The 16,968-nt window shown below is 35.1% G+C and overlaps 1 protein-coding gene across 2 annotated transcripts in view; it reads left to right on the top strand.

Annotated features, from left to right (window-relative positions):
- Window positions 1-16,968, top strand: part of SNTG1 (syntrophin gamma 1) — a 313,487-nt gene that overhangs the window by 160,620 nt on the left and 135,899 nt on the right. For both annotated transcript variants that reach the window (XM_039217478.1, XM_039217480.1), the window contains exon 11: window positions 5,561-5,599. In XM_039217478.1, coding sequence (XP_039073409.1) covers window positions 5,561-5,599 — 39 coding nt within the window. The remainder of the gene's footprint in view (window positions 1-5,560; window positions 5,600-16,968) is intronic.

Genomic DNA, 16,968 nt, shown 5'->3' on the forward strand with positions numbered 1-16,968 from the left:
CCCAAACAGGCTCCACACTGTCGGAGCACAGAGCCTGACCCGGAGCTCAGTCTCATGGAGCATGAGATCATGACCTGAGCCCAGAGCAAGATTTCAGGTGCCCCTCACTTGCTTTGAAATTAAAAGTAAATGAAAATTTATGTATTGATATGTCATAAAACTATATTTCCAGAACTTCTGATAAAATTAAAACACGTTATATTTTGTCAGAGGGAGAGAATGTCAGTTCCTAAAACCAATGGCTCTCATTAGCCCAAAATATATATTAATGTAGTGATTTCCATTATTTTTGCCTTTCTGTTAATTTTACTTATGTGGAAATCATTAACAAAGTGGAAAAAAGGAGTTCCTTCAATAAATTACAAATTCTGTAATAATTGTAATTACAAGATTATACTAAGAAGATTAAATCAGATCCTAGTTAAGGAAGAATGAGGATAGCTGAGCCAATTATAGATTTTCACATCTGAAGTGGAAGCCTCACACAGAGCCCTAGTGATGAGCTTCAGAGTACCAGCAACAACAGAAGGAGCACTTGGCATTCTTTTGATTGAAATATAGGATTATCAATAAGTTTGAGAAGGTAGGAGCGACATGCAATATGTCCCACTCGATAGCTAACTGTGATTGACAATACTTGGTAGGTAATGTGGACACACTTCCAGGGAAGAGTGGCACTGCCTGCCCACCCCCACCCCCCGCCACATTGTTGGGGGAGGATAAAGGCCCCTCAATGGAGGGTTACATGATGGAGAGGTCAGTAAGCACATGCAACAACAACAATGAAAAAACTAGACCCACAGGGAGTACTGAAGAGAAAGTCACTGGTTGGTTGCACTAGAGGATTCAGAAAGTTTTCATGGTGGATCTGGTTGTTGGAGATGCAAGAACCCTGCTGTGGACATGTCACTGTCAGTCCCAGCTCATTTCGCTGTCGTCATCCTCTCTATTAGGACAATCATGCTTCACTACCTGATGCAAGAAAGTCAAGTCAACTCTATCTCTTGAGCCATCTCATTAATTTCTCTTTTTTTCTAGAAGTCTCTATAAAGTTTTAAAGAATCTATAAATCCTCTGGAAGAGGTCATATAAGTTCCATCAGATTTGTAAAAAGGTATATGATTAAAAGTGATTTATAAAAATTTTGTCTTTGAAATAAACATTTTTCCTTAAGGAAGCAACATAAATTCTAATTCTATACTCATCCTTCAAGATAGAATATCTACATAAATTATTAGGAATCTTCTGCCTGGCAGATTTACCTATTCTTCCTTCCCTTCCTCCATCCCTCCCTTCCTTCCTCTGTCCCTCCCTCCCCTGTCCCTCCCTTCTTCCCCTTCTTTCTCCCTCCCTTCCTTACTTCCTTTATCTCAATCATTTCTTTACATTATGAGTATTGATTCAAGTATACTTCCTTTTTTTTGTTAAGATATGAGGGGTTCCTGAAAAAAATACACAATGCAAATTGTATTCTCTTATTCTTTCAAGTAGACATTAATTGTATTCTACATTCTTAGCTTAAATCAACATGATGTTAAACGTTCAGTTTTTACAGGTTTACCTTTCTCTTTTGGATTAAAAGCCTTAATGTGGATTTCCTTCACCCAAATGCACTTTCCCTGGTAGTTGTCTATGTCACTTGCTACTCTTATTGAATGACTTTTAGGCAGTCCTAGTCAAAATCACTCTCTGCTTCCTTTACAGCCTCAGGATTAATAATTTAGGTAATCCCACTCCATAAGCAGCTAGTTTGATGGGAATGCAATTATATCTTTTCCTCGCTTTGAGCCTTCATGTTCACACTGAGTCTATTTTGTTCAAGATTATATTAATTTTTTGGCTTCTCATAACACAAACAACTGGTTCTGATAACACATAATTAACATTGGTTTCTAAGAAGTTTAACATTAAAAATCTTTTCGACAGATTTTAATTTTCCTTATTTGAAGAGCAGTCTTAAAAATAATGCAGAGAATTTAGGATTTCCATTACTTAGAATTAATATTGTTGCAGCGAAAACATGGAAAGAGCCTAAGTGTCCATCAACGGACGAATGGATCAAGAAGATGTGGTTTATCTAGACCATGGAATACTACATGGCAATGAGAAACAATGAAATCTGGCCATGTGTAGCAACATGGATGGACCTTGAGGGTGTTATGCTGAGCGAAATAAGTCAGGCAGAGAAGGACAAATATCATATGTTTGCACGTATAGGAGGATTAGGAGGAACTTGACGGAGGAACAAGGGGGAGAAGAAGGGGGAAATGGTGGAGGAAAGGGAGAGAGGCAAACCATGAGAGACTCTTGAATGGTGACAAAAACTGAGGACTGATGGATGTGTGAGGGAGGGAGGGATGGGCATGGAGGAGGACACTTGTGGGGATGAGCACTGGGTGTTATGTGGAAACTAATTTGACAATAAAATATTTGTAAAAAATAAAAAATAAATAAAGTCTAAAATGTTAAAAAAAAGAATTAATATTGTCGCCAAAAATAGACAATTTTTAAATAATCGTTTATGTTTATTTTTGAGAGAGAGACACACAGAGTACAAGCAGGGGAGGGGCAGAGAGAGAGGGAGACAGAATTCAAAGCAGACTTCAGCCTCTGAGCTGTCAGCAAGACTTGAACCCAGGAACTGTGAGATCATGACCTGAGCCAAAGTCTAACGCTTAACTGACTGAGCCACCCATGTTCCCCAAAAGTAGACAATTTTTAAAACTTTGCTCAATGAATACATTTCATTAAGAATGTATTATTTAGTGGCACTTGGGTTACTCAGTAGGTTGGTTAATCAACTTTTGGTTTTGGTTCAGGTCATGAGCTCATAGTTTATGGGATCGAGCCCTGCATTGGGCTCTGCGTTGACAAGGTGCTTGGGATTCTCTTCCTCTCTCTCTCTCTCTCTCTGCCCCTTCCTCTGCTCATGGCTCTCTCTCTCTCTCTCTCCCAAAATAAATAAATAAACTTTAAAAAGAATATATTATCACCTGATATTTTATTACTTTTAATAAGTTAAACATTATTTCAATTGTATGACATAAAGCTTTATTTTTAAAAGTAAATTTAAATTATTGTTAATGTTTCCATTATGTTTCTTTTATTAAGCTGTTTTATTGATACAATTTCTTATGACTACTAAGTGAGTCATTTAAAAGAAAGTACTTCTAGCATTTTCCACACTGAATATTCATTTATAGATTAAGTTTCCTAAAATATTCCTAGGTAAAGTAGGCATACTGTTTCCAAATAAGAAAGATTTTCACATCTGAAGAAACTTTAACTGATTTTCACCCTTCTAACTTGGGGCATGCCTGCAAGTGATTGAGGTTCTGGAGGTAAACAGCTGGCAACCTATGCTCTGGACCCCAGGCTGGTTCATACATGTTTGCCACTCACTTGATGACTGGGTGTATAGGGATTAATCTAGAGTTGACAAGAAAACAGAAGGGGATTTACAAAGTATAGGAGAAAAAAGCCATCATTGCTTAGCCTCTTTAAAACAACCTCATTGTCTTCAAAGGAAATCCAGACTTCTTTTATATTAATTTTATATATTATTTTTATTATTATATTAATATTATATTTATTATATATAATAAAATATATCATTATATAATATTATACTAATATTATTATATTAATAATCGTCACATATTGCGCTCTAACTTCACGGCATTTGTGACTTCATTTACTTTTCCAACAAATATATGTGGCTAATGTAGTTAAAGACTTTTGACTTAGGGTGGAAATTAGACATAGGGTAGTTAATAACTTGCCTGAATGATATTCAGTAACAGGTACAGCTGAATTCAGAGGGAGGTCTCTATGACCGCACAGCGTGATAAAGTTATTATGCGTCTACACTGCAGCTCCTGCACTGAACTTAAATCCGTTCACACTGCAGCAACTTGGCCGTTTCAGACTCTGTAAACGAGCATCATTATGCTATTGCCTCTGAAGAGAATGTCTTTCATTTTCGTGTTCCAGGACTTGCAGCACTGTGACTCACACTGGTAGATTATTGAAAGGATTTTAGAAAACACTAAATGACCGTCTCCACCCTTCCCACTGCGTTTATCGAATCTTACATATATGTTCATGTGCACATTTACATCCGTACATCACAGTGGCCTGAGCATCGTTACGTTTACTTAGATTATTCGGATTTTTCTTTCAGGTTAAAACATCAAAATTTCCAAAACTAGATACTTTGTGCCAGAGGACAAAGGTCCATACAAACTATTGGTATCATTTTACAATTTTTTATAACAATCCGTAAGAACTAGCGAAACGCATTGTTCTGCCAGGTTTTCCATATGGGTTTTTTATTGATTAATAAAAGATGCTTAGGAAACTGTTGTTTGTTTTTTTTCCTCTTTGTGTCTCCAAACTATCCTGATTTTAGCTAAAGACACCGGTAGTTTTAGAGACTTCTTTAGCTGATTCCTCACCGAGACAAAAGCTATTTAAAAATAACGGTAGTAATGTAAGAAAGATCTATTTTTTTTGTATGTGTCCCTGTTGAAATCATATAAATCTTCCAAAATTTTCTCTTCTCGTATATGTTAACTGATACATATGTTGCCAGTAATTCTGTACATAAGCCAATTGATGACTTTCCAACTTTGTGATTAGTATCGATTGCATTTCCTGTTAGTACACAATTATCAACAGGACAAAGGGAACTAAAAACTAACAGAGAAAAATCAAATAAATGAGTAAAACAATTTCTAAGTGAAAAGTCTGTGTTTAGCTTGATGTGAGATTATACTATAAAAAGTTAGTATTCTTTAAGTTTCTCCATAAAGCCAATGAAAAATAAAAATTGGTTTTTATTAGTAAACTTTTGTTGAACAAAAGACTTTGTGTTATAAGGTCATTTGTCTAAACTCTGATATTCATTTACAATTGGAGTTTAAAGTTCATCAATATGACTTAATACAGATAAAATTCTTTCTCTGAAGATTTATTTTAAAATGTTATGAAATGTCAGTCATGAAATTATCTTAAAGTAAATGTAAAAAAAAGTAAAGTGAAAAATTAAATTACAAAAAGTTGTTCTATATTCTTGATAGATTGTCATTTAACATGGTATGGAACACCCAGGCTTTTTGTTTCTCATAAATGAGAAAATCATTAGTTGAAAATAATAGTGGGGGAGAGGGAGAGAGGCAAACCATAAAAGACTCTTGAATACTGAGAACAAACTGAGGACTGATGGGTGTGGGGGGTGAGGGGGGAGATGGGCATGGAGGAGGGCACTTGTGGGGATGAGCACTGGGTGTTATATGGAAACTAACTTGACAATAAACTATTTGTAAAAAATAAAAATGAAAGAAAATATTTTTGGAAATGTGTATATATCAAATTTGGAATCTTTTTGGTAGCCAAAAGTTTTTAAAATTTGCAATTGATGTTTGACATGCAATGATTTTAGTATGTCAATTTAAAATAGCAGTATATATTAACTCACTAAAAATAGATTCTCATAAAATTTGGGGGCTCTTGTGTAACTTTGTTGATTGTTCTCACTTTTATTTATTTATCATTGCAGATTAAAAAAATCAACAGAAACTTTCCTGTAAACCAGCAGGTAAGGTGAAAACATACTTCAAGAGACAAATCACATATTACTTTCAGTTATCTATTATAGAAAATAATCTTGATTGAATTTAATTTTTATGTGGAAATAATAGGCACTCTAATTTGCTCTTTAGGAGCATACATAATATATTAGATTTTTTTTCATATTATGTCATATATCTATTTCTCTAATCATATTAAAAACAGTTATAAAAATTATTTAATCTAAGTAAACTCAGTCAAAGCTATATTTGACAAAATACATATATTTATTTGAATATAATGTTAAAGAACTAGGGGAGCTGTTTACAGTCAAACTATCTTAAGTTTGACTGTATTTAAACTATCTTAAGTTTGACTGTATCTAAACTAGGGAGACCTATGTTTAAAAAAAGTTAGAAGGAATTTTCAAAATTGGCTAATGTGTGTTTTACATGAGTCTAAATCAATGCATAGGATGATAATAATGTCTGATTAATCCAGCCAGGAATTTATTCAATTTAATGGACTAATAATTGATTATCACATAATATAGTTGATTGTAGAAAATAATAACTAATTCCAGCTATAATTTTATTAAGCTGAACTTAACTTTTGCATTGCCTTCATCAACATCATAAAAACATTCATTTCAATGAGAGAATTCAGTGTAGGCTCAGTTTTGGTCTCATGCATCAGGGTTTTGTGATGGTAGAGCAGCAGAGACCAGCCGTGACTTTCGTACTCTTGATATCAGTGTCAATGTGCAACCTTCGATCAAAATCTAAACATCTAGAGGCACCTGGGTAACTCAGTCGATTGAGCGCGACTCACTCTTGATTTCTGCTCAAGTCAGGATTCCAAGGTTGTGGGATGGAACTCCTCATGGAGCTCAATGCAGAGCATGGAGCATATTGCAAATTCTCTCTTTCCCTTTGCCACTCCCCTCTGCTAGCATGTTCTCTCTCTCAAATATATATATTTGTTATCTATATGTCTATATGTGCATATATCTATATATAGGTATATCTATGTATATGTTATCTATTTATAAATGGTAGGCCAATCAGAAGTTAATTTCAATAGTAAAAATTTTAAATATTCAACTTATAAAAACAAAGTTACTTTTCTTACCTAAACCTGGGTGCCCTCATATTTTTGAAGATTAAAATAACAAATGTAAATTCTCAGTATATGCCATTATTATCATTAATGTGTTAAAATTTTAAATTTGTTTTTTAGGACATAAAATTTATGTTCCTGTATAAATTATATTATTAATGATGCCACTAGCCCATTCTAGCCTGCAAGGTTATATGTGATTGAACTGTTAATGAAAACAATTCTGGAGAGCTCAGTGTGTCCTCAGTGCTCCGAGCTGTGTCTTCCCAGCCCTACGCATACCCTGCTTCCCAGCCTCAGGCTGTCACGGCTGAGCCATGCTGATGATTTAGGTAGAGCCAGATGCTGGAAAGATGTACATGTCATGTGTCTCACCACATTCCATCCCAAGCGGTGGGTATGTCTGAGGCCATTGTTTGGGGTGCAGAGAATAGGGCTCTAGCCCAGAGCTACAGACTCACTAGAGCTGAGTCTCACCGACTCTCCCTCTGTAGCTCGCCTCCCTTCCCAGGTGCTTCTGCTGCTGGTAGGACATTACTTAGGAAATACAGTTGAACGATTTCAGAGGGCTGTATTGGAGGAAAAATTCGTTAACGAGAAATTATTCAAGTAGAAAGGAGAATCAGCCATCGGGGAAAGTTGCAATGTCCATCAGTAAATGTAGTCATTTTATAGACAGATATATAAAATGTAGATCTATTCATTTGGAGAATTCTTGCCAAAAATATAAATGATGAATATTTCTTTAAGGATGACTCTAGATCTGTGTTACCATCCTTCCTTCCCCTTTCTAACCTCAACAGATAAACTATTAATAGTTAGTGTAATTTATATTACTATAAATATTTCATAACCCTGATAACCCCACTGCTATTCTTATTTATGAGGACAACTACATTTAACAGCCATTACATTTTCCCTTCAATGACCTGTGGCATTTTTTGCCAACTCTGCATTTATCTAGAATTTGAATAATGGTAAAGTAAATAAGAATTTGTAAAAACTTACATATAGAATAAATAATAAAAACTGTTTAATATTCTGACACATATATATATAATAAATGTAGGTAAGTATTAGTATTCATAGCATTTTATTTGCTAGCCTTTTAATATTATTATACCAAGATTTTATTTCAAATCTCTTACATCTCACATTTTTAAAATTCTTGGCATTCTAAAAACTGAAAGCAAAAGTTAATAGATTTTCCCCTTACTATTTTCCATCATGGAAATGAAGACTTCCAGAAAATAGGATTCATTTATAGTTCAATATTCATATATCCACACCATAGGAAAACTCACCTGCATAATGCAATAGCAATGCATTAGGAGACCCAGGTACATTCTCTCTTTAATAAAATGTGAGCCTGTTTATGATGAATAAAAATTTGAAAACACATATAATCTAATTTTTCCTCCAGAGTTAGTATTCAAACAGAACCATTATCTTGGACTAAGCCACACTGTGTTGCTTTAATCTTAAATTCTTTTCTAACTTAATTTTCATCTAACATTCTCTGAAGCTTAGATTAGATTTAAATATATATATTTATCCATATGCTTTTGATTAAATAATTTACAGATATATTAAAATAGTCCAGTGTTAAACAATGAAATTCAAGCACCCTCATATCCCTGATGCATATCTAGGTCTTTAAGAAAAAAAAAATGTCATCCACTGGAACAGAAGTCTTCTGCTTCCTGTGGGATTCTGTTTTCTAAATTGTGCTATCTATGTGTAACAGCTAACCCACCTGGAGAAAGGGGAGCAGAAGATATCAGTACCATCCAACAGGGCCAGTGTTAGAGCTTACTTCTGTAGGGACACTCCCACAGTCCAGAACCCACAAGACTTTCAGTAAAACCACTCTCATTAAAGAAATTTGAATCCAAAATTGTAAATTATTGAGAAAATGGGCCATAAAAGGGGAAAGCATAATTTAGAGATTTAAAAAATCCAAAATTATTTTTAATTATCATGTCCTTTTAAAATAAAGAAATGGTACTTATAAGTCAAGAACAGGATATGGTGTTAAAAAATGTGGATTTGCAAAAGAATCAAATAGGCGTTCAAACATTTTTTTTAAAAAGAGTGTATTTAAAATTAAAATCAATTAACCAATTAAATAATAGAAGATGACGATAAAAAACAATTGAAAATAATATATCTGAAAATGTCAGTATACACAAAAAGGAGTGAAAAACACAAACGTTAATGTAAGAAATAAACTTTAGAATGAGAAGCTCAAAAAAAATCTTCAGAAGGACTGTGAGAGGCAGTGTATGAAGAGAGATGATGGCTAAGAGTTCCTATGAGTCTTCAGATTAAAGGAACAAAGTAACCTATGAGCAAGGTAAATAGAAGTAAATCCACACCAGCAAAGGATCTGAAACGACCTCGATATCCAGTCAGTGGAATACAGGCAGCCTTTAAAAGGATAAAGCAATTCTATTGATACTTGAATAGAAGGTTATCCAAAAAATTTTATGACGTGGCAATAGCAAAGTGAAGAAGAAGAAATACAGGAAGCCATTGTGTTTTAATAAAGGGGTTGGAATGATACATATACATATTCCTATGTGGGAATAAAAAAATCTTGAGAAGGAGCACAAGAATCTGATAAAGGTATTTGCCTCTGAGAAGTATTGCAGCCCAGGCTCCTTCCCACTGTGAGGATTTCATTCTCAAGCCTTTGTGCTTAAGTCTTATGCCTTTCCCTAGAGAAACCTCTCATTTCAATTTCCACTCATTTTGTTGATGAAGTTCCCTATTCAATTCCTGTAACAAGGAATTGCATTTGTTTTGTTTTGTTTTGAATTCATATGTGTATTAATTCTGTTCTTCCTGATACTAACTCTAGTTTGTATTTCTACATATTGGAATCAACTCAGCCTCCCTTATTTATTTAACACCCTCTGGCTTTTGGTTTTTACTATTGGAATAATTGGAAAAATGTATGTGCTTGGCATTTAAGATGCATCTAATATGTGTGAAGTTGAGCATCTTTAAGTAACATCAGCATATACTTTTATATGCCTGTCTTTAAATTTTGAATATGTTTCTATTTTCTTCCTATATTATTTATTTATAAGTACTATGTACTCAACATATGAAGGAAATTTACTCTTTGTATTTCTATGTTGCCTAAGTTGAAAAGAAACTTTTATGGATCATAGTATTTGTTTGGTACTTAAATTTTTTTTCATTTCAAGATTAAGTAAAAAATCCTTCACTGTTTATGTTTAGACATTGTAGGTTTTTATTTTTACACCTAAACAACAGGTTTCTATGAGACTTTAAGCATTTCTTTCTTATTGCATTTATCACATCTCATGGTATTCTGTATTAACTCTTCCTCCCTCTCCCAGCCCAAACTCAACTGTAAACTCCTAAAGATAAAGGTATTATTGTTATATCCTTACCTCCTACAATGGTACCTTAAATTGTGATTCTGGTAGAGATCTCAATGTAAAGATATTTGGGAATATCTTTAAGGAAGAAGTGCGATTAAATCTGAGACTTCCTCAACATTTAAAGCTTTCTCTTTTCAAAAGAAACTCAAGGAAAAATAAAAGGCACAGACTGGGAGAAAATATTTGCAAACCATATCAAATAAAGGACTTAAATCCAGAATATATTTTTTAACAACTGAAAATTGAATATTTAGAAATGAAACAACTCAATGAAAGAAATGTGCCAAGATTTGAGCAGACACTTCACCGGAGAAGTATCTGAATATCAAATAAGTGCATGAAAAAATATTCAACCTTAAAGAACATGCAGATTAAAAAACAATGAAATACCACCACATATATACTAGTATGGCTAATTGTAACTGCTCACACTAAATACTGGCAAGAAAGAATTAGAATTGTTACACACTTCTGATGGGAATACAGAATGGCACAACCACTTTGGAAGATAGTCTGACAGTTACTAAAGAGTTAAATCTACACCTACCATATGATCCAGCCAGTCAGCTCCTAGGAAATGAAAGCATGTGTTCATGCAAAGACTTGTTCACAACTGTTCATAGCTGCTTTATATATTAATATAAACTGGGACACACAGTGTCCAATGGACACACAGTGTCATATTTATACAATGAAATGTTACTCAGCAGTAAAAAGCACACTCTTGATACATGCTACAGCATAGGTGAATCTCAGAATTATCTTCCTCAGTGAAAGTAACCAGGCACCCTTCCCCTGCCCCTAAAAAATACAGAATATGTTTCATGCTTCTATATATATATAATACTTTAGTCATTGCAAATTAAGGTACAAAATCAGAAAGCAAATCAGCAGTTGCCTAGGAAATGGGAGGATTGAGTGGCAACAGAAAGAAATTATAAAACAGCAATGATGGACCTTTGGGGTGATGGGTATTTTCATTCTGTTGATGGTAGTGATGGTTTTATGGGTGGATGCATATGACACAACGTATTAAACCTTACCCCTTCAATATGTGCCATTTATTTATGCCATTGTACGTCATAAACTCTAAACCATTTTTATGATTAAAAGGTCTGGGAATCAAATAAGTTAGGAATTGTATTAAGCCCAATGGCTTTGGTTTAATCTCAGTAATCATCTAGAGTTGAAATTACAATTATGTATCTCCTAGTTCACTTTTTGTAAGGAGTAACCTTCTCATCTCCTCGAGGCATCTATAACATAAATGTCTGTATTCTCTATTATGATTATGATGAGGATTATTTATTTTTAAAAAATGCACTGAAATTTGGCTTTAGTTGATATGTTTACTGAAAAGCATGGGAAGGGAGAAGCATGTGTTTACTGAAAACCAGTGGTCTTGCTGTTAATTAGTGATACTCAGCTAGGTATAAAATTATGTGATGATTTACTCAGTGCATCAGAGATCATTTAAACAAGCAGACCTATGTCATACTGCTATATATACCTAAATCTTTTAGGTAATAATTTATTGAATTGATCATTTTTTATAATTATTAACTAAAATTCCCTCACTGTAAAGCATACCTCATTATTTGCACAAAATAACATTTTACAATGAATATCTTCTGTAATTACCAAGAAGAAAGGTTATAAGATGGTAATTTACCTCTTTCCATAAATCACATATGTTCGTAATGGCATCCAGAACGGTCAGTCCTTTCCAGGAGATTTTCAATTACTCTGCCCAGGGGTACCTGAGTGGCTCAGTTGGTTAAGTGTCTGACTTTAGCTCAGGTCATGCTCTCATGGTTTGTGGGTTCAAGCCCCACCCTGGGCTCCGTGCTAACAGCTCAGAGCCTGGTGCCTGCTTCCGATTCTGTGTCTCCCTCTCTCTCTGCCCCTCCCCCACTCATGCTCTGTTTCTCTCTGTCTCAATATTAAATAAACATTAAAATTTTTTAATCAATTACTATGCCCAGATCAATCAGTGGAATCACTATGTATGGCAACTATAGCCTTATGAAATGTGGTTTCATAAATAATAAGACTTCAAAGTCAAAATTACTCCCTGACCCATGGGCTGCAGAATGGATGTTGTGTTAGCAGGCATGCTAACATTAATGTCATAATGTCAGAGCTCTTGGGTGACCAGATGCATTGTCAATGAGCAGTTAATATTTTGAAAGAAATATCTTTTCCTGAGAAGGAGGCCCCAACAGTGAGTGTAAATATTCAGTACACCATGTTGTAAACAGACGTGCTGTCATCCAACCTTTGTTATTCCATTGATCAAGCTCCGGCAGAGTAGATTTAGTGATATTCTGAAGGGCCGTAGGATAGTAACAAAGGTAAACGAGCTTCAGCTTAAAGCCACCAGCTACATTAGCCTCTAAAAGGGGGTCAGCCTGTCCTTTAAAACTTTGAAGACAGGCATTGACTTCTCCTCTTTAGCTATAAAAGTCCTAGATGGCATCTTCTTCCAATATAAGACTGTTTTATCTCCACTGAAAATCTGTTATTCAGTGTAGGCACCTTCATTAATGATCTCATCTGGGTCTTCTGGATACTTGCTGTGCCTTCTACATCAGCAACTGCTGTTCTACCTTGCACTTTGATATTATGGAGATGGCTTTCTTCCTTAAACCTCAAGAGCCAGTCTGAACTACCTTCAGACTTTTCTTCTGTAAGTTCCTCACCTTTCTCACTTCATAGGATTGAAAAGAGCCTGGGCCTTGCTGTGGATAAATATTTGGCTTAAGAGAATGTTTTGGCTGATTTGATCTTTTGTTCAGCCCATTACAACTTTCTCCATATCAGCAATAAGACGGTTCCACTTTCTTATAATTGGTGTGTTCATTGGAGTGGCACTTTTAGTTTCCTCCAAGAACTTTTCCTTTGCATTCACAAGTTGGCTGTTTGGCAAAGAAGGAAGAGATTTCAGCCTATCCCAGTTTTGATGCACCTTCCTCACTAAGCTTAATTATTTTTGGCTTTTGATTTAAAGTGAAAGATGTGTGGCTCTTCCTTTCACTTAAAGTCTTAGACATCACTGTAGGGTTATTAATTGTCCTAAATTCAAGATTATTGTGTTTCAGGGTCAAGAAAGGCTTGAGACAATGGAGAGAGATGGGGGAACAGTCCTGGTCAATGGAGCAGTCAGAACACATATGTTTATTGACTGAGTTCCCCGTGTTACATGGAGATAGTTCATGATGCCCTAAAACAATTACAATAGTAACATCAAAGGTCATTTATCACAGATCACTATAACAAACATAATAGTTAAAAAGATTGAAATATTGCAAGAACTACCAATTTTTTTAATGTTTACTTTTGAGAGAGAGAGAGAGCGTGTGTATATGAGCAGAGGAGGGGCAGCAAGAGAGACAGACAGATAGACAGACAGTATCTGAAGTAGGCTCAGGCTCTGAGCTATAGGTATAGAGCCTGATGTGGGGCTCAAAACCACAAACTGTGGAATCATGACTCACAGAGAGAGAGAGAGAGAGAGAATTTTAAGCAGGTTTCATGCTCAGTGGGGAGCCCAGTGTGAGGCTCAATCCTGTGACCATGAGATCACAACCTGAGCCAAAATTGAGATCCAGATGCTTAACTGAGTCACCCAGGCACCCCAAGAACTACAAAAATTTGACAAAGATACACAAAGTAACAAATGCCACTGAAAATGACACTGATAAACTTGCTTAGCAGCGGGTTGCCACAAACCTTCAATTTGTTAAAAAAAATGCAGCATCTACAAAACAAAACATGATAAAACACAGTAAAACAAGGTGTGCCTGTATTCAAGAAAAAACAACTGAATCCTGGTAAGACAGTGAGCTTGGCGGCATGTTAATGTGGTCTAGTCCCCGTTCCTCTTTTTCTCCAGCAATACACTGACCTTGAAAGTGGCAGCTCACATTCCTAGTGCAGTCTGTCTGCTCAGGCCTACTCCAGGCATCGCTTAACCAGCTAGCCTAAGATTTATAGTCTAATGAGATGCATATTTCTTTCATTCATTTTAGCTTTATCGAAATGTGTGCATCCATGTGTCGATTTTAAGCAAAGTATTCTAATAATGAGATTGGCAATTTGTCTTTGTTTTTATTTTGTATTTCAAGACCCAGTTTCTTTTCAACAGAACAGGAAAAAAATTTTTATAAAGGTTGACACAAACCATAGAATCCCATAATCTTGGGATAATGAGCCCGCCATTGTTTTAGTCCATTTTATATTTGGTGACAAAATATATTGCCATTCTATGATTTAAGGAGAAACTTCTCAAAAGCAAATAGCTTACAAAACAGTATGAAATGATAGTGGCAGAGGCTTTATAGGAAAAAGAGAACTAAAAAGTATTTTACAGTTGAGCCCATACCAAATTATGCATAAAATTAGATATTATAATAATGATAAGGGGCATCGAGATGGCTCAGTCGGTTGAGCGACTGACTGGCTCAGGTCATCATCTTGCAATTCACAAATTCGAGCCCTACATCGGGCTGTGTGCTGGCAGCTTGGAGCCTGGAGCCTGCTTCACATTCTGTGTCTCCCTCTCTTTCTGTCCCTCCCCCACTCCTGCTCTGCACTCTGTCTGTCTGTCTCTCAAATAAACAAACATTAATTTTTGTTAAAATAATGGTAATACTAACTGCGTTTCAGAAATTTTGGAAGAGAGTTATTTAACTGGTGGGAAAAATACACTGACCAATCAGTAGATAGAAGGATAGAAAGATGATAGGATAAGACATAGTACACAATGAGATGCCTGGGGTGGGGAGGACGGGGGGAGGCTCAGTTAAGCATCAGACTCTTGGTTTCCTCTCTGGTCATGATCTCACAATTCGTGCGTTTGAACCCTGCATGGGGCTCGGTGCTGACAGTGGAGGTCCTGCTGGGGATTCTCTCTCTCCATCTCTCTCTTTCAAAATAAATAAATGAACATTTAAAAAAGCTACAAGATCCAGTGTACACAGAATTTTATTTAAGGAAAAGGCGCCGACGGGGAAGAAATGGGATACTGAGATATGGATGGCATCAAGTGTGCAGTTACACCCAAGGATTAAAAGGGAAAAGCCCAAATCTCCATGAACTTTCTTTGCAGCAATATGTCACCTATAGCAGTTGCTTCACAAAGAAATCTCCTCAAGACTTCCTCTCTCTTACCTTTCCAGACCTGAAATGATACATAGGTCCTTGTACATTCCAATTTTGGAAGTACAAAATCCGGCTTGAGAGGAGATAGCTTGTGCGTAAGCCAGTGGACTTGCTGAATGTTGACCTCCCTCCACCCAACCCTTAGTCCATCCCAGCCCCCTTTCTGCCACTACAGATCAGCTTACACTTTCTAGACTTTTATATAAATGAAATCAGCAATACGTATGATTTTTTTTGTCTGACTTCTTTCACAGAGCGTAGTTATTTTTAGCTTGGCCCTTGTTACAGTATGCATCAATTCATCTTTGTGTTGATTACTGAGTTGTATTTCATTGCTGGCTATACCATCATATTTATATGACTGTCTATTCACCTGGTAATGTACATTTGTTCTGTCCTAAATTCTGGTGGATTACAGATAAAGCTTCTGTAAATATCTATGGGCAAGTCTTTGTGTTAACATATTTGTGTTTATGCGGGGTGAAGGCTGAATCTTAGTCATGGAATTGTTGATAATTTTGGGAAGTATGTTGAAATTTATAAGTAACTGGAAAACTGTTTTCCCCAGGGTTTGACCATTTGACATTCACACTAACTGTGTAAAAAGAGTTTCTGATATGGTCAGTTTTTAAATTTTAGAAATTGTAATAGACCAGTGGTGATCACTCACTGTGGTATTAACTTGCATTTCTGTAAGGATCAATGATGTTGAACACCTTTTCATGTGCTTATTTTCCATCCTTATATCTTCTTTTGTGAAGTGTCTGTTCAAATACATTGTCCCAAATGAGAAGTTCTTAATTATGATGAAGTCCAATTATTTTAATGGATCAGGCTTTCGGCATTATATTTAAGAAAACTTTACCAATCCAAAACAGAAATTATCAGCTATGTTTATTCTTAGATATTTTTGTTTTAAAGTATTTTCTCCTTTGACCCAGTTGGTGCTATTGCTTGTCTTAAGAATGAGATAGAGATGGAAGTTATTTTTAAATGAATATCCAGTTCTTCCACTGGATCCAGTTATTCGTTGAAAACACTATTTTTTATCCACTGAATTATTTCATGCTTTTATCAAAAATTAAATTAACCATACATGTGCAGATCAATTTCTGGACATTCAGTTCTGTTCAGCTGGTCTGTTTATATATTTTGACACTAATATCACACCATCTTGGTTACTATAGCTTTTTAATATCTTGAAAGCAGGAGTTTAGGCCCCTTAGCTATATAATTTTTCACAAAATTATTTTAGTTACTCTAGGCACTTGCTATTTCTACATTAAAAAAATCAAATTGCCACTATATGCATATTTTTAGGGGTATTTGGATTTTTACTGGGATAGCTTTGAATCTGTAACTAAATTTGGGGAAAGTTGACATTTACCGATATTGGGTTTTGAGATCCTTGATTGAGCCTGGCATATTTCTCCATGTTTTAGGGTTTCTTTAATTTCTCTCAGAAATAATTTTTAATGTTTTAAGGTATAGATGTATATATTTTATCAGATTTATCCCTAAGTAGTTCATAATCTTCAGATGTTATAAAAATGGCACTATTTATTAAATTCAATTGCTAGCTTTTCTTTGCTAATGTAATAGAGATGAAAATGATTTTTTATATTGATTTTGTGTTCGGTAAACTTGCAAAATCATTCTAATTTCTCAGAATAGAAGATCATGTTTGTTTGTGAATATA

The sequence above is a fragment of the Hyaena hyaena genome, unplaced genomic scaffold (assembly GCF_003009895.1).
Source record: "Hyaena hyaena isolate Hyena2069 unplaced genomic scaffold, ASM300989v1 scaffold_697, whole genome shotgun sequence".
Lineage (NCBI taxonomy): Eukaryota > Metazoa > Chordata > Mammalia > Carnivora > Hyaenidae > Hyaena > Hyaena hyaena.